This window comes from Muntiacus reevesi, chromosome 5 (genome assembly GCF_963930625.1).
Source record: "Muntiacus reevesi chromosome 5, mMunRee1.1, whole genome shotgun sequence".
Lineage (NCBI taxonomy): Eukaryota > Metazoa > Chordata > Mammalia > Artiodactyla > Cervidae > Muntiacus > Muntiacus reevesi.
This window is the reverse complement of record NC_089253.1, coordinates 95,342,947-95,368,633: the sequence shown is the minus strand read 5'-3', so window position 1 is coordinate 95,368,633 and position 25,687 is coordinate 95,342,947. Positions and strand designations below refer to the sequence as shown.

General features: G+C 53.9%; 2 protein-coding genes across 3 annotated transcripts; both read left to right on the top strand.

The window, feature by feature from the left end:
- The first annotated feature begins 3,070 nt into the window (after nt 1–3,070).
- Nucleotides 3,071–20,485, top strand: CCDC27 (coiled-coil domain containing 27). The gene is made up of 18 exons (XM_065937145.1): nt 3,071–3,256; nt 3,802–3,934; nt 5,086–5,196; nt 5,733–5,890; nt 10,320–10,472; nt 11,141–11,233; nt 11,509–11,938; nt 12,151–12,281; nt 15,272–15,349; nt 15,586–15,798; nt 17,059–17,163; nt 18,704–18,829; nt 19,491–19,513; nt 19,621–19,793; nt 19,835–19,915; nt 20,070–20,132; nt 20,236–20,272; nt 20,425–20,485. Exons 1-18 carry the CDS (start codon nt 3,071–3,073, stop codon nt 20,483–20,485), a joined length of 2,355 nt encoding a protein of 784 aa, XP_065793217.1.
- On the top strand, nt 20,070–23,336 carry SMIM1 (small integral membrane protein 1 (Vel blood group)). 2 transcript variants are annotated; one of them, XM_065937414.1, is made up of 4 exons: nt 20,070–20,132; nt 20,425–20,550; nt 22,572–22,698; nt 22,954–23,336. In XM_065937414.1, exons 3-4 carry the CDS (start codon nt 22,586–22,588, stop codon nt 23,078–23,080), a joined length of 240 nt encoding a protein of 79 aa, XP_065793486.1. In that variant the 5' UTR covers nt 20,070–20,132; nt 20,425–20,550; nt 22,572–22,585; the 3' UTR covers nt 23,081–23,336. The 2 variants fall into 2 exon arrangements, with proteins under 2 accessions (XP_065793486.1, XP_065793488.1); XM_065937416.1 differs by lacking the exons at nt 20,070–20,132; nt 20,425–20,550 and adding an exon at nt 20,856–20,956.
- The last annotated feature ends 2,351 nt before the right edge of the window (nt 23,337–25,687 follow it).

Sequence of the window (25,687 nt, the reverse complement as noted above, 5' to 3'; positions counted from 1 at the left end):
AGACACAAATAGATTGAAAATGAATGGATGGGGGGAAATAGAAGCATAAGAAGTTAAGACTGACTATCAGATATCAGATAAAACAGACTTTAAGGCCAAAAAGATAAAAGAGAGAGGTCTTTCATTAATATAAATAATTGACTCATGAGAAAGATGACCATCTTAAATGCTTATGTGTCCAGCAATAGAGCTCCTAAACACATAAAGCAAAATTTACAGAACTGAAGGGGGAAATAGTTCTGCACCACAGTTGGAAGATTTTGATAACCCTTTCTCAGCAGAGGATAGCGGTAAAAATCACCAAACCAAAGAGGATCTGAGGAACTCCTTGGTGTTAGGACTCAGCACTTTCACAGTTGTAGCCCACATTCAGTCCATGGTTAAGGAAATAAGATCTCACAAGCTGCACAGTGCAGCCTAAAAAAGAGAGAGAGAGAGAGAGAGAGAGAGAAAGATGATCTGAATAAGACCATGGGTTCGCTTTACCAAAGTGCTCTATATAAAACACTACACCCAACAGCAACAAATGAAGCAGGGTGGAATTGGAGGCTGCTCCTACCCCAGGGCTGAACCACTCAACAGACAGACTTAAGACACTTGTACCAGAGAGATACCAAAACAGAAGAAGAAGAAATTAGAAAAGAATTTAATAGATCCCAAAGAAAGCATTGGCTCAGTGGGTAAAGATTCTGCCTGCACTGCTACCAAAAAGTCTACAAACAATAAATGCTGGAGAGCATTTGGAGAAAAGGGAACCCTCTTACACTGTTGGTAGAAATGCAAACTAGTACAGCCACTGTGAAGAACAGTGTGGAGAGCCCTTAAAAAACTGGAAATAGAACTTCTATACAACCCAGCAATCCCACTGCTGGGCATACACACAAAGGAAACCAGAATTGAGAATGACACGTGTACCCCAATGTTCATCACAACATTGTTTACAATGGCTAGTTCATGGAAGTAACCTAGATGTCCATCGGCAGACGAATGGATTGTTGTGGTACATATACACGATGGAATATTACTCAGCTATTAAAAAGAATGCATTTGAATCAGTTCTAATGAGGTGGATGAAACTGGAGCCTATTAAACGGTGAAGTAAGTCAGAAAGAAAAACACCAATACAGTATATTAACACATATATATGAAATTTAGAAAGACGGTAACAACGGCCCTATATGCGAGACGGAAAAGAGACACAGGTATAAAGAACAGACTTTTGGACTCTGTGGGAGAAGGTGAGGGTGGGATGATTTGACAATAGCATTGAAACATGTATATTACCATGTTTATAATAGATGACCAGTCCAAGTTCAAAGCATGAAACAGGGCACTCAAAGCCGGTTCACTGGGACAACCCAGAGGGATGGGATGGGAAGGGAGGTGGGAGGGGGGTTTGGGATGAGGTCACATGTACACCCATGGCTAATTCATGTCAATGTATGGCAAAAACCACTGCAATATTGTAAAATAATTGGCCTCCAATTAAAATAAATTAGTTTTTAAAAAAGGATAAAAAGAGGTAAAAAATCTGGCAAAAACAAATAAAGTCTGGATTTTAGTTAAAAAAAAAAAAAAAAAAAAGAATCTGCTTGCAATGCAAGAGACACAGGAAACCCAGGTTCAGTCCCTGAGTCAGGAAGATCTCCTGGAGAAAGAAATAGCAACCCACTCCAATATTCTTGAGAAAATCCCATGGACAGAGGAGCCTGGCGGGCTACAGTCCATGGGGTCACAAAGAGTCAGGCAGGACTGAGCACACACACACATAAAGAAAGCATTAACATAACCATCTGGGAATGACCGATATTTGATTTTCTTACATTTGTTTCATGATTCAGGATTACCCTTGTACTGTCTGTATCTCTAGTGACACGAGGCAGACACCAAAGCCTTTGCAGTGTTGCCCCTCATGCTCTCATTGACACATTTATTCCTACAGGTCCCTCCAGGATGGCACACGGGCCCCTGCTGGCTCTCAGAGCCTCTGATTCCAAGAGGGACCCTCTCCTTTTAGACTCAAGATAACAGTCAGGAGTGGGAACCAAAATGGCAGATTCAACCTTCTGTGAAATGCAGAACCCAGAGCTTCATGTCTAGACATGTCCCTCGAGTGGACCGGAGAAAAAGCAGCAACATGTGACTCTGAAACAGGCAGGAGACCACAACTCAAAACAGTGTTCCAGTTTCCTTTGAAACTCTGAGCTGGGCCAGACCAGTGGATGGTGTGGGAATGAAGACCATGCTGAGCTGTAGGACACATGGGGTGACCCAAAGGGGACTGGACTCTGGGAAGACAACTTGGTTCCTTTGAAAGAGAGTGAGACTGCTTAAAAACACAGCTCTGCCTGCTGCTGGCAGGGGCTGGCATCTTCCAGCTCCCTGAAGGATGGACTGAAAAAATGTAGCCTCAAACTATTGGCGATTTTTAACTTAATTTTTAAAAAAAACTGTAGTTTGAGCCTACATTCTTTCAACCCATCCTTCAGGGAGTTGGAATATGCCAGTACCTGCCGGCAGCAGGCAGAGGTGTGGGTTCGATCCCAGGTCTGGGAACTAAGGTCCCACATGCCAAGCAGTGTGGCCAAGAGAAAAAAAAAAAAAACAACTAAAAAATAGTATGTTTAAAGTGTGGATTTTAACCGAAAAAGTTAAATTTTCACATCAGAGCCATTGATACAGTGTCAGATTTTTAAACAAGGGGAAATACTAAAGATGATGAAAAAAGGAAATAGGAGAATGGGTGGCTAGTGAGTCAGGGCACTTTCCTGTGCTTGTAACATCCTGATATTGTAGTGGAAGCAGTTTCTTCTTCCCCTTCCCAGCAGAAAATTAAGACAGATGACAGGCCCTGTCTCTATGGAGACATCTGTGATGCCATACACTGCTCCCAGGACCCCTTAGGACGTGGAGCTTGGGAAGCTGGTCTTCTGCCCACCTGTGTTTGGACCTGCATGTTCACGCTCGGGGCTGCGACCCGCTCAGCACCCAGCTCCAGACCCGAATCCCACAGGATTGATCCGAGTCATCCTGCAGGTGACCACCCTTGGTCCTTGCCTCCACACTCCTGATGTTACCCATCAGAGCCAACAGGCCCAAGAAGAAAAGTTTGGTGCCCAACTTGATAGAAAAGGGCCTGATTGTCCTCCGGAAGGTGGCCAGCCGGGACGAACAGGCCCCAGAATGGAAATTCAGCCAACAGCAGCGCTCCCAGAGCAAGTCGGCTCAGGCCATCTGCCACTACTACAAGAAGCTGGTACGGGGTCTTGGGAGCATGGACGGCCCTGCCACACACAGTCATCTGGAGATGACGTGCTTCTTTGCTGGATCAAAGGCCTCGAGGGTGGAGGGCCGATGGGGTATCCTGAATCTGCTCGGGCAGTGGGTTGTGATGGAGAGATTCCGGGGGTGGATGGGGTCTGGGAGAGAAGATGATGTGTCTGCCTTGGGCGTTCCTTAGGGGCATTTTTGAGAAGGAGGGAAAGGGGGAAGAGAAAATAAGGAAGAGAATGTGCAGGCAGCAAGTTTCATGTGGGTGCTTTGTGTGGTGGGGGGCGGGGGAGACTGGGGAGCCAGCCCCACTCCCCAGGGGCCCGCTAAGTGGACAGCAGCTCTAGGCTCAGCTGACTGCCACTTCCCAAGCAGGGCTCCCATGGCCCTCATCGAATGGCCAGCTTTCGGGGAGGAGACAGCCTGTGTGGTTGGCACACAGAGCCAGGCCCTGGAGCTCCACTGGTGGATGGGGTGGAGGGCTTCCTGGGCCCCTCCTTTCCTGCTGGTCTCATTCTCCCCGCTCCCCAGAGAGACGTCAACCAGGACGCTAGCCCCCAGGACAGCGGCTTCATGTCTGAAATAGAGGAGCTTCGGCGCAAGTTCCTCAAACGTCCCGGCTGCCCGCAGTTCAGCACCAGGTCCACATCCATGAGCCACTATGGTGAGTGTGTCCGACGGGGCCCTGTGTGCACATCCACCCCCACTCCATCTAGCCCACCTGCTGGAGTCCAAGACAGCCTGCGGGTGTGGCCAGAGGAGGGGGCTTGTGTGGTGGCCGCAGCTGCTGCTTCTGAAACTGGCTCTCAGCTACGGCTGGGGTTGGGCATCGGGGAAGGGAAGGAGGGAAGGTCCTTCTTCCTTCCAGTGGGCACATTTGTATCATTGGTCTCACAGCCCACTTGCTCTCTCTGGCTGTCAATCACCAAGATTCAGTAGGGTTGGGACACGGGAGGAGGAGGTAAAGACTCTGGAAGCTTCAGTGACGAGGTCCATAGGTCCAAAGCTGGGTCATTAGGGACCGAGCCCTGTAAGGAGCCGCAGCAGCCTCTTGTCTCACCCCACGGTACTCTGATTCAGTCAAGAGGCTCTGAGAGGGCAGCTAAGGTGCTCGGCCATCACCCGGTGGCACTGATCAGGCCAGGTGCCATCCCAGACTCCTGCTCCAGGTCCTGGGCTGCTTTTGTTCCCTGACACACGACATTATCCTCACGGTGGTGACAACAAGGCTGAGTGCCTGCAACCAGCAGCTGGGGTCCTTTCTGTGGATCTCAGGTGGCAGTCAGGCAAAAGTGGGGGCTCACCCTACTCGGCAGGCTCTAAGCCTTCCTTTCTCAGTGCCGGAGCCTCAGAGAGTAGCCAGCACTCCAAGACCAGGAGGCTGGGGGTGCCTGGGGTGGGTGGGGGGACCACAGAGCATCCTGGGGGCAGGGCTGAGCTCATATACTGCTCCTAGGGCACTCACCACCATCTGATTTTTGCCGGCTTAGAGGACGCGGGTCTGACCCTTGGAGTGAAGGGGATCCTGCAAGATTTTGAGGAGGAGACAGTTTTACAGGAGGAATGGGGGTCATCCTCTGGGGAAGGGGTGCACTGATTTGCAGTGACTAAGTTGCACCTGGTCTGTTTTGGGGGCACATGCCAGGCAGGCAGGGGGACAGAACCATGTTTCCATTCGGTCCCGTAGTCCAGTCCCATGCATCCACTGAGCAAAGGCACCTTGAACCCCACCCAGTGTTTTGAAGGAAATACAAGTCCCTGTTCAGAGGTCTTGGGGAGACTTGCCTCAGCTGTCCTCCACTTGCCATCCTGCAGGTTCAGCCATGACCCTCTCTCTGCCTGAAGACACAGGTGTCAGCCCTGAGACCTGGAAGGGGGCCGAGAACCTGCTCTCCAGCCAGCAAGGCTTGGACATGAAGGTGGACGGTGAGGGCGGGCCGTGTGGGACACTGGGGTGTGCATGGCCCATGGGGTTCTTTCCTTGGCACCCCAGCTCTGAGGGCCCCTGTTCCCTCCATTCCTATGGTGCCCCATGGAATTGCCTTCCCAGGACCAGCTGCCTGGCTCCGTGTTCCTCACACGGGCCCTGGGACGCATCTGTCCTTTAGTAGAGGGACACCCATGCACCGTTCCTACAGACACATACTTTTGTTTATCCAGAGATGAAATCCACACCCAGAAGTCTGCTTCACTTCAGAAGTGCCCCTGTGCACAGGCGGCATCTTGTCCTGACTCCAGCTCTGGGACCCTGAAGGGGGCTCGGATGCCGCTTATGGACACTGGGCTGGGGGTGGTGGGGATGAGTGCGGGAGAACTGGGAGCTGGAGAGGAACCCAGCCAGGCAGGGAAGGGCTTCTGGCGGAGTCTTAAAAGAGGGATGTTACAGAAGATCCAGGGTCGCTCAGCACGGGAAGAGTCTGACCTTCCCCCCCACCCCCCCCCCCCACCTCCCCTGTTGACAGGCCGCCTCCTTCCCCTTAGCAAGAGTGCCTGTGAATTCAACTACCTACGGAAGAAGAGCAAGTCCCAGGTGCTGAGCCCGACCCCCAGCAGCCCCGACCTGGGGCAGAGCTACCGGAGGAAGCGGGTACCCTGGTACATCTCCGTCATCCATGAGAAGGTATGGCCGGGCACGGAGCCTGGGCACAGATCCTGGTCCTCTTGTCCCTCCTCTACGTCCTGCCAGAGGGGATGCCTGGTCCTCGGGGCTCTTGTTTTAGTCTCTTGTCCCAGACGCAGTCTGAACTGACCTTCAGACCCTCTCTCGTGGCTTCTACAGGCCAGGTTCCTATCTGTCTTCTTCCTCATGGGGAGTAGTTTAGGCTGGCCTGAATGTTGCCCCCTCTTACACAGCTTTGCCCCATGTGTCAAGACCTTCAGCATCCATAGGCTTTCAACCCAGTCATTCCACTTGGGAGACTGTATTCCTTAACACAGTAATAACAATCAGCTTGATGGGCAAAGATCTGCCTATGGGTTCATTCATCATGATATCATCTTTTTCATCCTCGTTTGTGAGAGAGGCTGGCCTGTAATTTACCAGCCTTCTCATCGCATTGTTTGCTTTTGAGGTCAGAGGCTTCTGGCCGAGTAAAAACAGGAAAAGTTGAGAAGCATTCCTTCTTTGTCAATTCTCTGGAAGAGTTCACCTAAGGTTGTTGTAGTTTCTTTATTAAATTCTGATTTCATTATTGAAGTCATCTGTGCCTGGTGATTTCTTACAGGTTTTTTTTTTTTTTTTTAATTAATTCCTTTTAAAAATATTCAGATTTCCTTTTCCTGCTTGTTCCAGGTTTGGAAAGCTATGTTTTTCTAAGAAGGTGTCCAATTCATGTCAGTTTTCAAATCTAGGAGCCTCACTCTGTGCACAAGACTCTCTTAGTATCCTTCCAGTGTCTGGAGAAGATTCTGAAGAAGACTGATTTTTTGTTTCTGACATTGCTAATCTGTGTCTTCTCTCTTTTTCCCTCCACCGGTCTTATCAATGTAAAAAGTCTCTTAGAGTCAGTTTCAAGTTTTTTCAAAAAAATTTTTTTTAGGCTCATGAAGCACTAACAACTGTGGAAATAAGTCACACAAGATGCTGGGTGGTTCGTCATGAGCACACAGTGGGGACTCGTGAGCCCTGATAATATGGGTCCATGAGTATTCATTTTATCTTTATTCCCAAAACTGTACCTGTAATTTTATGATAGATTTCACAATTTGGTTTTTTAATTTTTTAGATTTCACAATTTAAAGAGCATTGATACCATTTGACCAACAATTCCACTTTTGGAAAATAGCCTGAGGATATAATCAGACAGACTTACACAGACATACTGTTCATGGGGTTCTCAAGGCAAGAATACTGAAGTGGTTTGCCATTCTTTTCTCCAACAAACTGTGGAAAATTCTTCAAGAGATGAGAATACCAGATGCCCACACTTGCCTCTTGAGAAATCTGTATGCAGGTCAGGAAGCAACAGTTAGAACTGGACATGGAACAACAGACTGGTTCCAAATAGGAAAAGGAGTACGTCAAGGCTGTATATTGTCACCCTGCTTATTTAACGTATATGCAGAGTATGTCATGGGAAATGCCAGGCTGGATGAAGCACAAGTTGGAATCAAGATTGCCAGGAAAAATATCAACAACCTCAGATATGCAGATGACATCACCCTTATGGCAGAAAGCAAAGAACTAAAGAGCCTCTTGATGAAAGTGAGAGAGGAGACTGAGAAAGTTGGCTTAAAGCTCAACATGCAGAAAACTAAGATCATGGCATCTGGTCCCATCACTTCATGGCAAATAGATGGGGAAACAATGAAAACAGTGGGAGACTTTATTTTTGGGGGTTCCAAAATCACTGCAGATGGTGACTGAAACCTTGAAATTAAAAGACACTTGCTCCTTGGAAGAAAAGTTATGACCAACCTAGACAGCTTATTAAAAAGCAGAGACATTACTTTGCCAACAAATGTCCATCTAGTCAAAGTGGTGGTTTTTCCAGTAGTCATGTATGCATGTGAGAGTTGGACTATAAAGAAAGCTGAGTGTTGACGAATTGATGCTTTTGAAGAAGAGAAGACTCTTGAGAGTCCCTTGAACTGCAAAGAGATCCAACCAGTCCATCCTAAAAGAAATCAGTCCTGAATATTCATTGGAAGGACTGATGCTGAAGCTGCAATACTTTGGCCACCTGATGCGAAGAACTGACTCGTTTGAAAAGACCCTAATGCTGGGAAAGATTGAAGGCAGAAGGAGAAGGGGATGACAGAGGATGAGTTGGTTGGATGGCACCAACGACTCAATGGATATGAGTTTGAGTAAACTACAGGAGTTGATGATGGATAGGGAGGCTTGGCGTGCTGTAGCCCATGGGATTAGGAAGAGTCAGGCACAATTGAGGAACTGAACTAAACTGAACATAGACATATGTAAAAGGATGCTCTCTGCAGTTTTGTCAAGAAAGGGAATTCCAGGGGAAAGACTGCAGGCTGGGTTGTCTCCAGGGTCTCACACCGTATCTTTAGGGTCTTCTTTCTTTCACCTCTGTCTTCATTGGCCCTGTCGTAGGCAGCATCACTTGCAGCAGCAAGTATGTGCTTTTGCAAAGTTAGCATCCCCACTGGAAACCAGCATCGCCTTCCAGGACTTGCGTCTACTCTGGACACATTTGTTGTTATTGTTCAGTCACTAAATTGTGTCTGACTTTTCATGATCCTGTGGACTGCAGCACACCAGTCTCCTCTGTTCTTTACTATTTCCCAGAGTTTGCTCAAGTTCATGTCCACTTAGTTCATGATGCTATCTAACCATCTCATCCTCTGTCACCCTCTTCTCCTCCTGCTCTCAATCTTTCCCAGCATCAGGGTCTTTTCTAATGAGTTTGCTCTTTACATCAGGTGGCCAAAGTATTGGGGTTTCAGCATCAGTCCTTTCAATGAATATTCAGGGTCAATTTCCTTTAGGATTGACTGGTTTGACCTCCATGCTGTCCAAGAGAAGATTCTCAAGAGTCTTCTCCAGCACCACATTTCGAAAATATCAATTCCTTGGTGCTCAGCCTTCTTTATGGTCTTACATCCATACACGACTACTGGAAAAATCATAGCTTTGACTATACAGACCTTTGCTGGCAAAGTGATGTCTTTGCTTTTTAATATGCTATCTAGGTTTGTCACAGCTTTGCTTCTAAGGACCAAGTGTCTTTAAATTTCTTGGCTGCAGTCACTGTCTGCAGTGATTTGGGAGCCTAAGAAAATAAAATCTGTCACTGCTCCCACTTTTTCCCTTTCTATTTGCTGTAAAGTGATGGGACAAGATGCTGTGATCTTAACTTTTTGAATGTTAAGTTTTAAACCAGCTTGGTTCCCCAACCAGGGATTGAATCGATGTCCTCTGCATTGCAAGGCAGATTCTTAACCACTGGACCACTAGGGCAGTCCCTCTATGACAATTTTAACTTAATAGTGTCAGCAATTCCCATATACCCTCCAGATTCTCCAAATGTTAAAATGTTGCCAATTTGCTCCATCCTCCTCTCCTCCCTCCTTTCTCTGTTTCCCTATGTCATTCATTCATTAAAAAAAAAAAAATTTTTTTTTTTTAATTTATTTGTCTGCACCTGGTCTTAGTTGTGGCACAGGGGATCTAGCTCCCTAATGAGGGATGGAACCTGGGCCCCCTGTATTGGGAGCACAGAGTCTTAGCCATTGGACCACCAGGGAAGTCCCTATGTCACACATTCTTGCCCTGATTTTTAAAAATTCCCTTTTTGCTATGTTCTTTAAGTGAAGTTCTTTTTTTCCAGTTCTTTTTTCTGAATGCTTGAGACAGATACTTAGATCATTGATATTCCATTGGTTCCCCTAATTATTGCATTCGAAGCCTATAAATTTGCCCTTAATCACAGTTTTTGCTACACCCCATGTCATGCCATGTCCAAGTATTTGTTATTATTCCGTCTTCAATACCTCATAATTACTTGCGTGGCTTCTTCTTTGACTCGTGGGCTCCATGAAAGCCTATCATTTAATTCTTAGATATCTGGACAACCTCTTAGTTATCTTTTCCTCAGACTCTATCTGGGACCATCTCCCTCTTGCCTGAAGAATCCCCTTTGCATTTCTGTCAGTCGTTCAGCTCTGATGATGACAAATTCTCTCAGTGACTGTCCAAAATCACCTTTATTTGGTCTTCAAGTTGGAATGATGGAGGGCTTTGAGACTCTGAGGGGCAGTAGACCCAGCCCAGACAAGCCCCTTGGAAGTGGTCTTTGGAGGGTGCTGCTGTTTACGTGTCCTAGATCCCACCTGGGGCTGACTGGGCCCAGGGCCTGGAGGGGAGGCTGCCAGGAGATCCCGGGCAAGGGCGGCCCTTAAGCAGGAGGGGGCTGCAGGTGAGAAGCCCTTCACCTTGGGCTGGGGTCGCGGGGTCCTCCTGGGCCCGGAGCCGCTGCTCTAGGGGGCCAGGGAAGGGTGTGGCAGGGGCGTCTGAGTGGCTGAGTGGCCTCCCGGGCTGCCCCGTTTCTCCTCAGAACCAGAGCCTGTTGGCACTGGGGGAGGAAGTCCAACGCCTCTCGGAGATGGAAGCGCAGGTTCAGAAGAGACAGGAAGAGATCCTGGCTCTCCAGGAGGAGAGGGAGGCCCTGAGGAGGCAGCTGAAATGCCTCCTGAAGAGCAAGAGCCTGGAGGCCGTGCGCAGCCACGTCTTGCAGGTGAGCAGCGGCAGGCGCTCCGTGGACTAGCCTAGCCTGCTCTGGCTCTGGGACGGGGCTTTGCCTGTAACGTGGGCATGGCATGCTGACCCCCTCAACCCCAGGTGTAGGGTGGGCACTGGAGGAGGCAGCGTAGGGTGGGGACCCGGGGGCCGTCACCTGGTCTGAGACCCGGTTTCTTTCGCATCTGAGGATACAGCCTGCATTTTCGCTGGATCCACACTTGAAGTGGGGGTAGGGGCTTCAGACCCCTGCTGGATCCTCTGGACACCTCCAGAAAAAGCTACCCAGACACCAGTGGTGGGGGACTGGTGGGCAGGGAGGCAGCAGGAGTCTGGAGAGCCTGGAAGCATGGTCCTGTGTCCCCCCCATTCCCCAGACTTCCAGGGGCTGTCAGCAAGCAGGCAGTGGGGGGCAGTGACCTGTGGGCCTGTTTCAGGTTGGCCCCCCCGAACTCTTCCAAAATAGTATGCTTGTTACTGCTGGGCCACTCACCAGGGCTACCCCCAGGCTGTCAGCTACATGGCATGGGCCCCTGCCCACCGACAGGGCAACCCCACTGGGGGAATGGTGGGCCCCCTTCAGGGAGGACAGGTCTTAGCGACATGGGCCCTGGAGGAGCCGAAAGCCCAGGTTGAAACCCTGAGGCTGCCGTGGGCATCTCTCAGGAGTGGCCGTCGGAGTTTGTGCCGAAGCTGCACGGGAGACAGAGCACCCTCAGAACCTTCCAAGATGAGGAGGACGCGGAGCACTGGCGGCAGGTGTGGGCTGGCCAGGGCCTGGTGCCCCAGGCTGCCCGGGAGATGCCCAGGCCGCAGCGTCCCACCCGCTGTCCTAACCTGTTGGCCCTCACCCAGGCTGAGCCCTCAGTCACATCAGGGGAGGGGTGGTGGGGCAGACCCTGGAGATGTAACCCGAGAGGAGCTGGCCGATGGCCCTGCAGCACCGGCCTCCCAATGCCCCCATGAAGGTTCAAGCCTCCCTCCCGGGGCTGTCCGCAGCCCTGTCCAGCATCCCCTCCCCTCCCCTCCCCCAGCTGCAGGAAGAGTGCAACAGAGGCAAGGAGCTGGAAGGAGGCGACTACGAGGAGGAAGAGCATCTGGAAGGGCAGGCCAAGAGGGCAGCGGACAAGGGGGCAAGGGCTAGAGCCAGCAGGAGGGAAACTCTACAGGAGAGCAGAAGTGAGGAGGAGGCAGTGGCCGTGGTAACCGCGCAGGAGGATGAGGACGAGGACAGGGCCGGGCCCGGGGCTGGGGAGGTGGAGGAAGAGGACAAGGAGGAGGTGATGGAACTGGATGAGGAGAAGGAGCTGCAGGAGGAGGAAGCCATGGCCAGGAGGCGGGGCGGCTTCGTGGACGACACCTTTGAGGAGGAGCTGATGGCCCAGCTGGAGGAGTACGAGCAGCTGATCCAGGAGTTCCAGTTCCAGCTTGAGATCACCAGGACCAGATACTCCCTGGCAACAGGTGGGGTGCCAGAGGAGGCCGAGGTGGGACCCGCAGCGAGGATGCCCAGGACCACCCACTTTGCCCTGGATCCCTCTTGGCCGGGACCATGCGGGGGCAGCACTGGACCCCTGGGATGGGAGCAGGCAGCCACTCCTCAGCTTGGAGCTCTGCAGAGCCCTAGGGGTACAGTGACTGGCCCCCTCCTCCCTTCTTGCTCTCACCTCATGCAGGAGCCATCAAGTCTTTACAGCGACAGGTGGAATTCCAAGAGTCGCAATTGCTGAAAATCAACACGGAGAATGAGATGCTGCAGAAGGAGCTGCGAGAGCGGAAGAAACAGCTGCAGGCCATGTCTGACAAGGTGACGGCGTCCTCTGTCGTGCTGGGACACATGCCATCCATCCCTGCCCCCACCCCCTGACAGAGATGCTGGACTCAGGAGCTGAGAGTGGTGGGCCTGGGGTTCACAGTACATCATGCTCTATGCTGGGCTGCCCTCTGGCCTCAGTGGTCATCTCTATCTCCTGGACCACTAGGCTTCTGGCCATTTCTCAAGCATCTCCCAGTCCATGGTCCCAGGACTGAGAACACCACGACCTTAAGTCCTTGTGAAGTACTTTTATTATTTTATTTTTGGTCATGCTGAGTGTCCTGTGAGTTCTTAGGTTTCCCGATCAGAGATTGAACTGGCATCCTGGGCAGCGAGTCCTAACTACTGGTTGGCCAGGGAATTCCCTGAAGCACTTTTAGTTTTCATTTTTATCCAAGTTTTCCATGCACAAAGCTACATAGTTTAAGGAACCAAGCAATTCTGTAAGCTTATTATGTAAGACAGGAGTCCAACCCTTTTCTTTCTCATTTGCCCATTCCCCAAGACAAATGCTTTCCACTCTTCTAGCTAATTCTTGACAACTGGCTCTCCACGTTTCTAGACAGCATGCTTATAAGGCATTCTAGATATTTCTCTATCTTGGCATTATCTAATGCTTCCCTCTTTCCTCCCCTGCCTCCCCACCCCCAGGAACTCAGCTCTCCATACTATTTCCTCACAGCATGAGTGAGTGGACACAGCATTTATATCACTGAGACAGTTATTGGGCCTGTGATAAATGACAGAAACACAAATCTTGTGAAACAGTATTAAGATCCATAAACCACGTTTTAAAGCTGCTGCCATCAACATCTTTGTTTCTTGGTCTACCCTCACATTTTCACTGGAACACATCCTTTAGTAGTTTTTTGAGAAAGAGGAGTGGAGGTAAAATTTGGGAGATACCATATTCTGCAAATGTCCTTACACATTAACAGAAGTTGGTTGGAACAGAATTCTGGTTTGGCAACTGCTTTTCCTTGGCAGTGTGAAGGCATCACTTCGTGTCTCTGAGCTTCCAGGGTTCCTAGAGGGAAGCACAAACTCAACCTGATTCTTGAGCTTTCTTATGACATAGTTCTTGGTGGTGGTTGGTTCCTCTCTGCGAAGTTGCAAGATCCCATGTTTATCCCTCATGCTCAGAAGCTTCCATGAAAATATTAGTCGCTCAGCTGTGCCCAACTCTTTGCGATCCCATGGACTGTAGCCCGCCAGCCTCCTCTGTCCATAGAATTCTCCAGGCAAAAGTACTGGGTTGCCATTCCCTTCATTAAGGGAATCTTCCCGACCCAGGTATGAAATTCAGGTCTCCTGCATTGCAGGCAGATTCTTTACCATCTGAACCACCAGGGAAGCTGCCATAGGTGGACCTTATTAAGGGTCTGTTCTCATTTGTCCTGGGCACTCAGTTGCCAGCTAGAAACTTGTATCCTTCTGTTCTGAAACTGTTCTCTGTTTACATAGTTTTTAGTCTCTGTCTCTGTTTTCTCTGAACTCTCCTTCTGGCAACCCCATCAATCAGCCAGCAGACCTCCTCTTTAGGGTTCTTTCTCCTTCCTGTCTGTTCCTTTCACTGTGTTGTCATTTTGTTCTACTTTTAGATTACCTTACCTTTATCAGCAGTCCTCTTCCTGAGGATTTTTTAAAAAAAATAATTTTATTTTATTTGTTTGTTTAATTTTTGGCTGCACTGAGTCTTCATTGCTCTACAGGATTTCTCTAGTTGCAGCGAGCAGGGGCTATTCACTAACCGCAGTGAGCAGGCTTCCCATTGTGGTTGTGGAGCACAGGCTCTAGTGCCCGTGAGTTTCATAAACGTATTTACTGAAACATGAGTTTCAGTAGTTGCAGCTCCCAAGCTCCAGAGCACAGGCTCAATAGTTGTGGTGCAGGCTTAATTATTCCGCAGCATGTGGGATCTTCCTAGAGCAGGGATCGAACTCACGTCTCCTGCATGTAGGCAGATTCTTTGCCACTGAGCCAGCATGTAAGCCCTCCTCTTGAGTTTTAACTTTGTTTCATTTAGTTTCTAAGATGTTGCTTTTGTTCTCTGAATGTTCCTTCCCCACTCCTTTTTATTTAGAAGCACACTCGTGTTTTATTTCTTAATGGCCATATGTCTCTGACCTCCTTAACAACTTAAGTGATAGTTATGGGAGATGCCAAAGGGATTTGACTTCTTGTGCTGTTTCTATTTCCTATAAGCTCCTTTTGTAAGTCTGTTTTCAGTTTCTGTTATTCCTTCAAGAATTTTGCTCCAAGGTCAGAGCTGCCTGGAGTCTCTCAAACTGTGGATGACCATTTTGGGTTTCACGGCAGAGAACTGTGCTTGGGTACATCAATGGAGAGTTAGTTCAATGGTCCTGCCATTGGCACCTTCCCCTTGGCTTGCTCAGATTCTCCTGGGATCTGGGAAACTGGAAGAATTCCTTGCCCAAGTGTAGCAGTCCAGCTGCTGGTGTTTCAGGACAAAGTGGAGCAGAGGCTGTAGTCTCCACGTTCAGCCCCACATCCTGCATCTGTCACCAGGGGTCTCCACCGCTTGGCTTGGCATCTCCCAGGCCAGAGATCCTCTCCCCTCCTCCCCCAGCCCCGCCTCCTGTCTCCTGACAGATGGAAAATGGGGCAGGTGCCCGGCGGCTCCAGGTCAGGGCTGAGCCTGTGGCTCCTGATTTCTGATATGATGTTCCTCCTCGTGTCGGCCTCCACGTCCAGAAGAGCCCGGCACCATCCCCCACTTCTGAGATTTCCAGGGACTCTGAGCTGTAAACTGGGCTTGTTTGCAGCTCTCCCCACAGCTGGCTTGGGACTCTGCTTCCTTGGGTTTGCCTCCCGGCTTCCAAAGTGTGTTTGATACCTTCCCCTCCTCCCTTCCCCCTTCATCAGAAATTCCGATGCTTCCCTTCATCTTATTGAGGTTCAAGGAGGCAGTCATCTATCTCCCCCCATCAGCCCTTGAGCGAACCCCTGTTGCCTTGCAGTTCTCCAACCTCCGGGAAGACAAGAAGTACCAGGAGATGATGGGCCTCATCGAGAATGACAACCTCCTCCTCAGACAGGTGCCCTTGGGGTGGCTGGGGGGCAGCCACAGGTCCTGATGGCGGCAGGGAGAGAGCAGCTGGGTGGGGGCCCCTCATTTCAGATGGTATCCTGTTCAGTAAATCCGGAGCCCCAGACACCCACTGGGAAGCTGGCCACAGCCAGAGCCAGGCTGGCTGGAGGACCTCAGGGAAAGGTGGCTGCCTCTGGGGGAAGGAGCGGTGGGGAAGTGGACCTACCACTCCCCGCCCCCCAGCAAGTGTCGGAGCTGGAGAGTGAACTGGCCAAGAGGGAAAAGACCATCTCGGAGCTGGAGGCCAAGGTCAACCAGCTGCAGGACCAGGTGAATCAGAGCCAGAACCACCTGCAGAGGTGGAAGCAGCTCCAGGAGGAGATGCAGAACAAGAACGAGATGATCCATCATGCAGAGCAGCAGGCCCGCGAGGCCCTGGAATATGCCCAGGCCAGGGTACGCCTGACTCCTGCCTCCTAAGGGCCTGCACTGGGGCCCTTGCCCACCACTGCCATCCCTGGGAACCGCCACCCTGGGGACTGTGCACCAAGTGCTCTGAGTGCCCCTCTTGCTGTGTCCAGAAATGCTGGTGGAGGAAGGGGCGAGGGTGTGATGTGGCCATCTTGGTCAGCTGAAGTGGCCGGAAAGAGCTGAGTGCAGGGGCTTCATTTATGGAGGAGCCCCTTGAGTTGTGCTGTGAAAGAGACCCAGGGATGTGGTGGCCAGCCAGGGAGGGTCTGAGGTGGGAGGGGTGTAGTAGTAATAATGCCGTCTATTTATAACTTAGAGAACATTTGCTATGGGTCAGGTGCTGTTCTGAGCATTTATTAAAGTCATTCAACCCTGTTAACAAAGCCATGACGTGGGTACCGCTGGTGTCCTGGCACCTGCAGCACAGAGAACGTACAGCCCATCTGAGGTTCCAGAGCTGCGTGGAGGCGGTGCTGGGGTGTGAGGTCTCAGGTCCTCACTCTGAGCCCCTGATAGATGTGAGCAAAGGTACAGCAGGAAACCATCAGTCAAGAGCTGACTTGCTTTAGAATCTAAAACCAGCAAAGGCAGAGGCCCTGAGTGCGTAGGCTTTTGAAATGACATTTTCCCCACTAGCCAACCAAGAGTGCTGGCTCTAACCAGCTGTGTTCTCCCTTCTGCTGGGGCTGGCCTCCTGCTATGCATGAGGCTGCCGATGGCTGCCAAAGACTAGACAGGCTTGGGGGCTAAAGCTGCTTAACTCCTGGCTAATGCCTGGTTAGTGCAGATGTCCACAGCATGGAGTGCTTCTAGGTCACTTAGAGAAGGAGGATGGGCCGGGAGTATAATGCCCATCACAGGGCTGGCCAAGTCTGCAGGTTGTCTGCTGTGGGTCATTGGGAGACTGGCTAAAGCTCCTCTGGGGGACGGAGGATGGGGGGTCATTCAGAGTTTTGTTTTGACCATGTGCAGGTTTTACTTTTTCAATTAAGAAACAAGCAAACAAACATGGTGTAGTAGAGAGTCTTTGGGTTTTGGTGTTAGGTCTCCTGGGTCTGGGTTTTGATCAGGTCCCTTCCAGCTCGCAGGAGACCATGCTGACCACTCGCACGCTGTTTCCAGCTCCTGAAGCAGGAGAATTGAAGCCAGGTCCACCTCTCCTGGAACCTCAGAGAGGCGGCGGGTGTGGAGAACGCTGTCTCCTCACTCAAGGCGAGCTTGGCTGTTTCTCCTCTGTGCTCACAGCTCGAAAGACTGAGGAACAAGATCATCCAGGCCACCTTCAACACCATAGGGATCAAGAACTTGGCCACTGAGATCTCTGACAATGACATCCTGGAAGGCTTGCAGGTATAAACGGTGCTCAGAGGCCTCCTTGTGCCTGGGGACCCATCTCTAGGCCAGAGCTCCTAGATCTGCAGCTGGGAGCAGAGGGGAGAAGACTGGATGGGAGGTTAGGAGCCCCCATTCTTGTCCTGGTGGTGTCTTGCTTTCACCGTGACCCCAGCATGGCCCTTTCTCTCTGCTCAGGCAGAGGGGACTAGATTTCCCTAAGGGGTTAGGGAACAACATCCTGGAGCTGCTGTCAGTGTTCAGCAACCATCAGCAGCTGCTGAAAACCAACCTGGTGTGGTAGGGAGGGAGCCAAACAGCTGGGTCCTGGGTTTTCCTGCAGTGGGAGCCCAGCCTTAGGCTCTGTCCAGCCCAGCTCCCCCAAGGATGCTTCTTTGCATCTCAGCATGGCCTCAGCTGGAATCGCTGCTGAGCTGGGAGCCTGGTATGGACCCCCTGCCCGGCCTTAGCCCACACCAGCTCCTACCCAACAAGCAGAGGTTTCAGAGGGGCAGGGAGGTTTAGGAGAAATAATATGGCTTTGGGGTTGGCAGGAGTGTCGCCACCCTGGGACCTTGGCTTCACAGCTGTGGGCTGGTCACTTGACTTGCTGAGCCCTAGAGCACCCCCTCTGTACCAGGGAGAGGGCGCCTGCCTTCCAAGCCTCCTCCAACAGCATGGCCCTTGACCCCAGCAGCTATCTGTGACCTGCCACTGGCCCATTTGTCCCTGGGGCCTGGCTCCTTTCTTCTGTGAGGCTGGGTGGGCCCCTGGTTAATAGCACTCTTGTAGGGTGGCCAGTCCTCAGGGCAGAGGGGGACCCCTGCATGGAGACCTGGGGAGAGGTCTCTGTGACTACTATTATTTGGGGCACGGGAAGGAGGTGGGGGGTGGGAAGGAGAAAGAGGAAGGCGAGGGATGAGAGTAGGAAGGGGGAGAGAGGTTATGAGAGGGAGAGAGGGACAGGGGATGATGGGGGTGGGACAAAGAGAGTGGGGGAGAGGATTATGAGGAAGGGAGGGAGGGAAGGGGATAGGAGGAGTCATCACCACCCACCAGTAGCCAGGGAAGAACTCCTTCTCTTGCCAATACCTGCCCCTCCCCACCCCGCACAAACCAGCAAAAGGCCAGAGAGAAGGAAGGAGGCTAAGGAGGGTGCAGGGCAGCTTTCCTGCACAGAGGGTAGAAGAGACTTTGCCCCGAGGGTCAGACTTGACAGCTTCTGATGTCTCTGGGAGTCTAGGCTCCTGGTAATTCCCAGAGGATGAAGAAGTGTATCTGGCCCAGGCTCCAGGAGTGAGCTGGCCTGGATGGTGGGCATCTCTACCCAGCTCTGAGTTCTCTGGCTTCACCCTATAGCTGGATCAGCCTTGGTGGGAGTGGTTTCAGCACAGAAATTGGCAAATGCTACAAAGCAGAGCTTTTCCCCCCCCTTCCTGGAAAGGTTGTAAATATTCACCAGTACAGCACTGTGGCAGTAGGCCCTTCTTGGGGAGAAAAGGGTAGTGTCCCAGGAGCTGGCAAGGCCTGTGTTGACACTGCTGGGTGTCTTTTCTAGAGGATCATCTCAGACAGAATAGACTACTACAACCAGCTGAAACAGAAGGGGGTCAAGGTGCCCCCCCTGCAGCAGATGGAGATCTTATCCTCACCCAACAAGTCCAAGAAGATAAGCTCCAAGGAGGCCCAGCTCAGACCCTAGGTGCAGCCAGCACAGCAGAGGCCAGGGCCCAGCCTGGGTGCACCCTGGGTACCCTCTTTCCCTCCATCACCCCCTCCCCCACCTGTGGCCCCACCCTGGCCCTCGGATTCAGAATTACACTTGCTGCTGGCTGTGGTCTCACCTTCTCCTTCACTAGTGCACAGAGGGGAGCTTGGGTTACATGAACACCCCTTCCCACTCCACAGCTCACTGGGGGTCAGCACAGCAGCTTGCACCCATGGCTCCTCCCTGGGGACACCCCACACTGAACACGGTGCCCTCTGGTGGTCCCAGGTGTAGGAGGCCTGAACTGGGCTCCTGTCCACCGCATTTGGTTCACACCCCCACAGGGGTCCTTTTCTGACGCCAGCTGCACACACCTGCGGGGCTCTCCCGCTGGGGTGCCCCGCCGGGGCACTGCTCTGCTGTTGCGACCCTGCGGAAGGAGGAGGGTTGACCTGCGCACTTCTCTGACCGTCCATGGCTCTGGTGATGACAGCTCTTCAGAGCACCGGCTGGCCTGTCTGTGCTGTACACAGAGGTCTGTGCCCCGCACACAGACACGTGCTGAGTAGACTGGGTCCTCTGCCTCTTCTCTTTGCTCTCCACCCCCACCTGTCCACGCATCCTTTCGTTCCTGCAGCGCCAGCCCGCTGAGGGCGTCAGGTGCGTGGCCGTCGGGCCCAGCCCTTTAGCCTCTCCGAGAGAGCAGAAGGCCCCCAAGACCGGCGCCTAACTGCACACGGCCCGGTGAGCCTCCTCGAACCGCCCAGCGCCTCGGTTCTAGCCCGGCAGGTGCGCCCGGGACCCGCGTTTGCGCTCGAGCCCGGCTCCCGGCAGGGAAACTGCGACAGTGGGGAGACGATCCGGAAATCCCGGTCGCGTCTAGGCACCGCCAAGCGGCGCGCTCAGGCCCCTGCAGCCCGAGGAACTCGACTCCTGGAAGGCCTGGGGCTCTGGCTTGCTCCGCCCCCGCCACGCCCCCAGGAAACGCCCCGCTCCTCCTCCAGGCCCACCCCTGGTTTAGGAGTCCTGCGGCCACACCCATCCACCCACCCACGGCCCCAGGTACGTCTCCGTTTAGGCCCCGCCCAGTGAGCCAACGCCCCGCCCCCTGTCCGGATCCCACCACCCACCGCCTCCCCCAAGGCCCCGCCCCCGCTCAGGCCTCGCCCCGCCCCCGCTCAGGCCCCACCGCCCACCCGACCACGCCCCCTCTAAGCCCCGCCTGACTCCGGCCCGGGACACGTCTGCGGCGCGGAGCGGCTGGGGGCTGTCGAGCCAGGTGAGACGCGGGGTCGGAGTGCAGCTTCCTCGAGTAGCCAGTGGGAGGAGGTGGTGGGCTTGGTTTCTGCAGCCCCCCGCCCTCGGGGCCGCGGTCCCCCTAGCCTGCGAGCGCCGGCCCGGAAAAGTGGAGTTGCTCGGGTGGGGGCGGGGTTGAATGGTCCCCCGACCCACAGACCCCTGAGGCCAACTGCCGGGCGAGCTCCTGCTTGCCACTTGGGACACCCCAGGGCCCCTTTTCCTTCCTTACTCTTGCTCCTCTTCACTTTTTCTTTATTTTCTTTTTCTTTAAGGTTGGAGAATTCTCAGACTCCCCAGACCCGGAACTGCGAGCTGGGAGGTGAGATTCACTGACCCGAGCTCTGACCATCTTCCTGGATCGCAGAGGCCTCAATCCCCTACGTCAGGACTCTCCCCTTGTAAGTCGTGGGCTCCTTGGAGGTGCATTGGGGTGAGGGGGTGTTAATGTTTGTATAGTCCCTGTGTGCCCAGAACTCTGTCCCCACACACTCCCAAGAGGCAGTGGTACCCGTGTGAGTGAGGCTTCCAGGGTTTAGCAGGTGTCCCTGCCAGACAGCACAGCCCCAGGGTCCTGTGACACTGTGGCCATCAGGTGTGGGTTGGTCAGGCTGCTACAGATGAGTGAGCAAAGCCTTCAGACCTTGGCTCCAGCACATCAGCAACTTCTGGTGTCTTTGTCCAGCCAGGTTGACTTGAGGGCCACAGTCCACATCAGTCAGGAACCTGTTCTAACAAACACCAAGACCCCACTATCCCAGGCTGGAGCAGATTGGGCTGGCCATCCTCACACCAAGAAACCCACAGGTGGGCAGTGGGTGTGCATTTGAAGACTCAGCACCACCAGGTAGTGTTGCAGGATATCCAGACTGCAAAGTGGCTGCTCAGTTCCAGCCATCACATCAAGGAAGAGAGAAAGAGGTGGCTATTCTCTTTCACAAAAGCAAAAGCCTCATGCTCCTACTGCTCTCCAGCACCTTGCTCATATCTAGGTGTAATGGGAAGTTCAGTTAAGTTCAGTCACTCAGTCATATCCAACTCTTTTCAACCCCATGGACTGCAGCACGCCAGGCTTCCTTGTTCATCACCAACTTCCAGAGCGTGCTCAAACTGATGTCGGTGATGCCATCCGAAGCAGCAATCAAAGCTTGTCTTAGCCCATGAGCATCACTTGGGGCTGGGACACTGCAGCCTGGAACAAGACAGGGGCTTGGTCACAGGAGGGAGGGGTGGACATTAGGTAGCTCACAGAGCCAGCTCAAAGCCCCTTTGCTGGACACACTGTGGGAAAGCAGAACCCACAGTCAACAAATGTTTGGCCTCCCTGGGGCCTGAGACCTGGCCTGCATGGCTGCCCCCAGAGCACAGGCTCCCACGGGAAGGACAGGCTTTGTGGCTTTGAGACAAGCTCCCTTCCTTCATCCTCTGAGTCTGAGATTTGGGAAAAGGCAACTTGGAGGGAGCTGAAGGGGGTTCAGAACCGTCTGGTTTCGTGAATTTCTGGGTTGGCTTCTTGCTAAGTGGCTCACTGTGCCTTTAAGCCTCTGTGTCCCAGATTACCTGGAAGACAGGTCAGGTTTTCGCAGCAAAGTTTCAGGCCTCTAAAAGTGAGGGGCCTCTCAAGCCCCTTGACCACCAGCAGGGCATAGCAGTAGGTGAGGGAGGGGTTGCAACTGTGACAGGCCAGAATTCACAGCTACTGCCACTGCTGCCAAGCCCTACCAGCTGCCTGCAGGCCTGCCTCTCTGCAGGCCCCAGCCCTTTGCCTCCCAGCCTCCAGGGAAGGCCCTGGGGTCTTATCTGGCAGGAATGGGAGGAGGTCAGGCTGTTATCAGGCTTGGTGACCTGACCCCAGCCAAGGGCCCTGCAGGGTTGCAGCAGCTGTGTCTGCCTGACCCCCAGGGGGGAGCAGGCTGGTGGAAACACAGCCTCTCACATTCCTGAGGGCAGGGTTTGGCAGACTTTCAGACTCTATTGGAATTCCCTCTTTGCCTCCTCCCATGTGACCCTGGGCAAGTGGCCTAACCACTCTGCACCCTTAAAGCCAGATGAAAGGATGTGGTAAGAAATTCTCAGGTGGCACAGTGGTAAAGAATCCACCTGCCAATGCAGGAGATGCAGGAGATGTGTGTTTGATCCCTGGGTTGGAAAGATCCCCTGGAGGAGGAAATGGCAGCCCACTCCAGTATTTTTGCCTGGAAAGTCCCATGGACAGAGGAACCTGTTCATGGGGTCGCCAAGAATTGGACATGACTGAGTGAGCACACAAAGGAGCCAGCCCACCTCAGTGCCTCTCTGCCCTGGCCCTACCCCCGGGCAGACCCTCACCCTAAAAGCAATGGCACATGGAACCGGACCACTGGCCCCCTGGGGTAGAACAGGCTTCAGGAGGCCTCAGCACACTCTCTGTCTCTCCCACCAGAACCCTGTGCCCCCATGATGGAGCCCCAGGAGAGTAACATCAGGTACAGCAGGTGGGACAACAGCCGCCCAGATGAAGTCCATGTGGCCAGCGGGCCCAGCACAGAGGAGGCCTCAGGCTGGCAGAGGTGAGGGGCCAGGAAGGAGGGGCCCCGCCTCTCCCTATGCAGACCCCTCCTGTCCTTCCTGGCAGCCACCACATCCGCAGACCCGGACCCCACACTTTCCCTGACTTGTTCCTTCACTTGCTCCCTCCTGTCTTCTGAGTTCAGAGTGCCCAGGCTGCCCTGCTGCCCGGGGCCTGCTCCTCCTCCTCCCCCAGCTCCCATCCCCACTCCAGTTTGGGCTGCCTGGGGGTCACGTGCCTGCGGTTCTCACCCTAGGGTCTCCCAGAAGCTGTGCTCGGGCAAGCTGGGCATCGCCATGAAGGTGCTGGGGGGCGTGGCCCTCTTCTGGGTCGTGTTCATCCTGGGCTACATCACCGGCTACTACGTGCACAAGTGCAAGTAAACGCTGCCCAGACATGCCCCCAGGAGCAGGGCTGGAGGGACACCCTGTGTGCGAGAACCCTTCCATGTGCATGGACCCACCTGCCTACACAGACCACAGTGTGCTCCAAGTCCTGTGTAACAGCCCTGCTGTCTGTACACAGCCCCGTGTTTATACACAGCCCCCCTGTTTTATACACAGCCCCCCCATGTAAACACAGCGCCCCCGTGTATACACAGCCCCCCCGTGTATACCCAGCGCCCCCGTGTATACACGCAGCCCCCCCGTGTATACACAGCCCCCCTGTGTATACACAGCCCCCCCGTGTATACCCAGCACCCCTGTGTATACACAGCCCCCCCATATAAACACAGCCCCCCATGTATACACAGCCCCCGTGTTTATACACAGCCCCATGTATACACAGCCCCTCCGTGTATACACAGCCCCCCGTGTATACACAGCCCCCCATGTATACACAGCCCCCGTGTTTATACACAGCCCCATGTATACACAGCCCCCCCGTGTATACACAGCCCCCCGTGTATACACAGCGCCCCCGTGTATACACAGCCCCCCGTGTATACACAGCGCCCCCGTGTATACACAGCCCCCCCGTGTATACCCAGCATCCCCGTGTATACCCAGCCCCTCACCATGTATAGAGGTGTTCCTTGCACCAATGCACAGATTCCAGGGACTTGCATGGACACCAGTGTGCACAGCTGTCACAGGCACCCACAGACATACAGCCAAACAGGGACACAGGTACATGGGGGCACACACATGCACGCTTGGCACATACCCACCCAGGGACCCACGTGACTGTGAGACCAGTCCCAACTTGACTGCAGGACACGCCCAGGCTAGGCCTGCAGCCCAGGGCCCCCAAACCTCCCTTCTCTCCCTACTGGGGTCCTCCCTGGGTGGGCTCTGTCCTGCCTGGCAGGCTCCTCCCCTCTCTAGCCCTTCTGACTCCCACTGTGGAAGGATGCCTCTAAGGGCAGGGGTATGTATGCCTCTCTGTCCATCCACCCTCCCCAGGGGCTGAGTCTTTTCCTGAGAAGAGGGTGAGAGGGGCCTCAGCCCTTGTCCAAGACCCACTGCTGTGTCTTCCCTCCAGGAACGTGAGCGTGTTCCCCGGGGCTGTCCACCCCGCCCCGGGGGGCTCTGCAGGAGCCTGGCCCTTCCGCCTGCACCCTGTGGGAGGCCCGAGACCCTGCACTCGGAGGTGGTCATTAAATGTCTGTTGAACAAAAGCATGGATGATGGTGTCTCCTGTGGGCCTCCTCAGTGAGGCGTGACTGATGTGAAACTGGCTGGAGGGCATCTGGACAGCGACTGGGAGGCCTCTCGCTGAGCTCTGGCCTTGGGATGCACCCAGTCCTGGCCAGGCCCTCTGGCGGGAGGTGAGAACACGGGGCAGGGTGAGTTTCCATATGTGGCCAGGCCTACTCCTGCGTCTCCTGACCATGGATATCGTCTCCCTGCCTTCAGGCCCTCCTGTTCCTGGCACCCTTGTGAGAAACACCGTCTTAGGACAAAGTCCTCACTCTAGAGTTGAGGGCGGGAAATGAAGGACAGTCAGGACCCTCATGGGCTCCGCAGACCTGCTCCCATGAGCAGCCAGGGAGGGCTGAGGCCCCATGGGGCTGGCTGCAGGCCTGGGTCAGGTGAGCATGAGGTGGGGCTGCACCACCCAGGTGAGCCCTCGGCTTTGAGTTCCTTGCTGGGCTGGGGTTCCCCCAGCAGTGATGCTTCAGCAGGGCCTGCTGCTGGGGGGCGGGGGGGGGGGGGGGCGGGTAGGAAGGCAGGGTAAGGGGCCATGTTGGAGGGCCTGTCCAGCACCCTGGCCTCTGGGGCCTCAGCATCCACCTCCAGAGAGACACCCCCACCCCCACCCCCCACTCGGGGAGGGGGCACCAGCTGACCCACACCTGTCTGGCCTCTTTCTGATGCCCCCTCTGGGAGTCCCTTCTGGCCATCTCAGGACTAGCACTGGGGTGGGGACTGTGGGGAGGTGGGCAGGGGCCACCAGCCTGGCAGGTTTAGGCTGGGTGGCCTCCCTGGGCTCTAAGTGGTCAGCAGTCCAGTCCAGCGGTGCAGGGGCTGGGCCTCCCCAAGGCCTGCTGTAGCCTTGACCAGGAGCGGGGCAACGGTACAGGACCGAAGGGAGGAGTGACCCTGGCTGTCCCCTGCCCCCCACTCTCTCTCTCTGAGGCCGGCTTGGCCTCCCTGGCTTCTGAGATGGCCTGCAGCCTCCAGGGCCACATTCCTCTGGTAGCCCCCTCCCTCCACCACAGAAGCAGGTCTGCCGATGCACAGGTCAGGAGTGTCTTGCCTGGGGCAAGGCAGGGAGGTGGGCAGGGGCTGCCAGCAGGCAGCTGTACACAGTGCTGGGGTCTGGCCAACCCTACCCCGTGTGCCACCATGACCCAACGGGTCCCAGAATGGAGAGCTGGGGGCACCAGCTCACGCCCTGGTGGATGCTCTGTGCCCTCGGCCCCTGGGCTCTGCTGGCACTGCGTGCCTGGCCCATAGTGGGGGCTGCAGGCAGGGGCACACGGGGCAATCCCCCCTGCCCCACAGGAGCCACTTGAGGCCCCTCCCCCTAACCTCACCCCTCCG

What these genes read in the sequence shown, in the direction of transcription:
- SMIM1 (XM_065937414.1), top strand. Translation starts at nt 22,586, where the DNA reads ATGATGGAGCCCCAGGAGAGTAACATCAGGTACAGCAGGTGGGACAAC. An exon ending in GAGGCCTCAGGCTGGCAGAG is followed by an intron (nt 22,699 to 22,953) that starts GTGAGGGGCCAG and finishes TTCTCACCCTAG; the next exon opens with GGTCTCCCAGAAGCTGTGCT.
- CCDC27 (XM_065937145.1), top strand. Translation starts at nt 3,071, where the DNA reads ATGTTACCCATCAGAGCCAACAGGCCCAAGAAGAAAAGTTTGGTGCCC. An exon ending in CAGATACTCCCTGGCAACAG is followed by an intron (nt 11,939 to 12,150) that starts GTGGGGTGCCAG and finishes CACCTCATGCAG; the next exon opens with GAGCCATCAAGTCTTTACAG. An exon ending in AGAAGATAAGCTCCAAGGAG is followed by an intron (nt 18,830 to 19,490) that starts GCCCAGCTCAGA and finishes TCGTTCCTGCAG; the next exon opens with CGCCAGCCCGCTGAGGGCGT.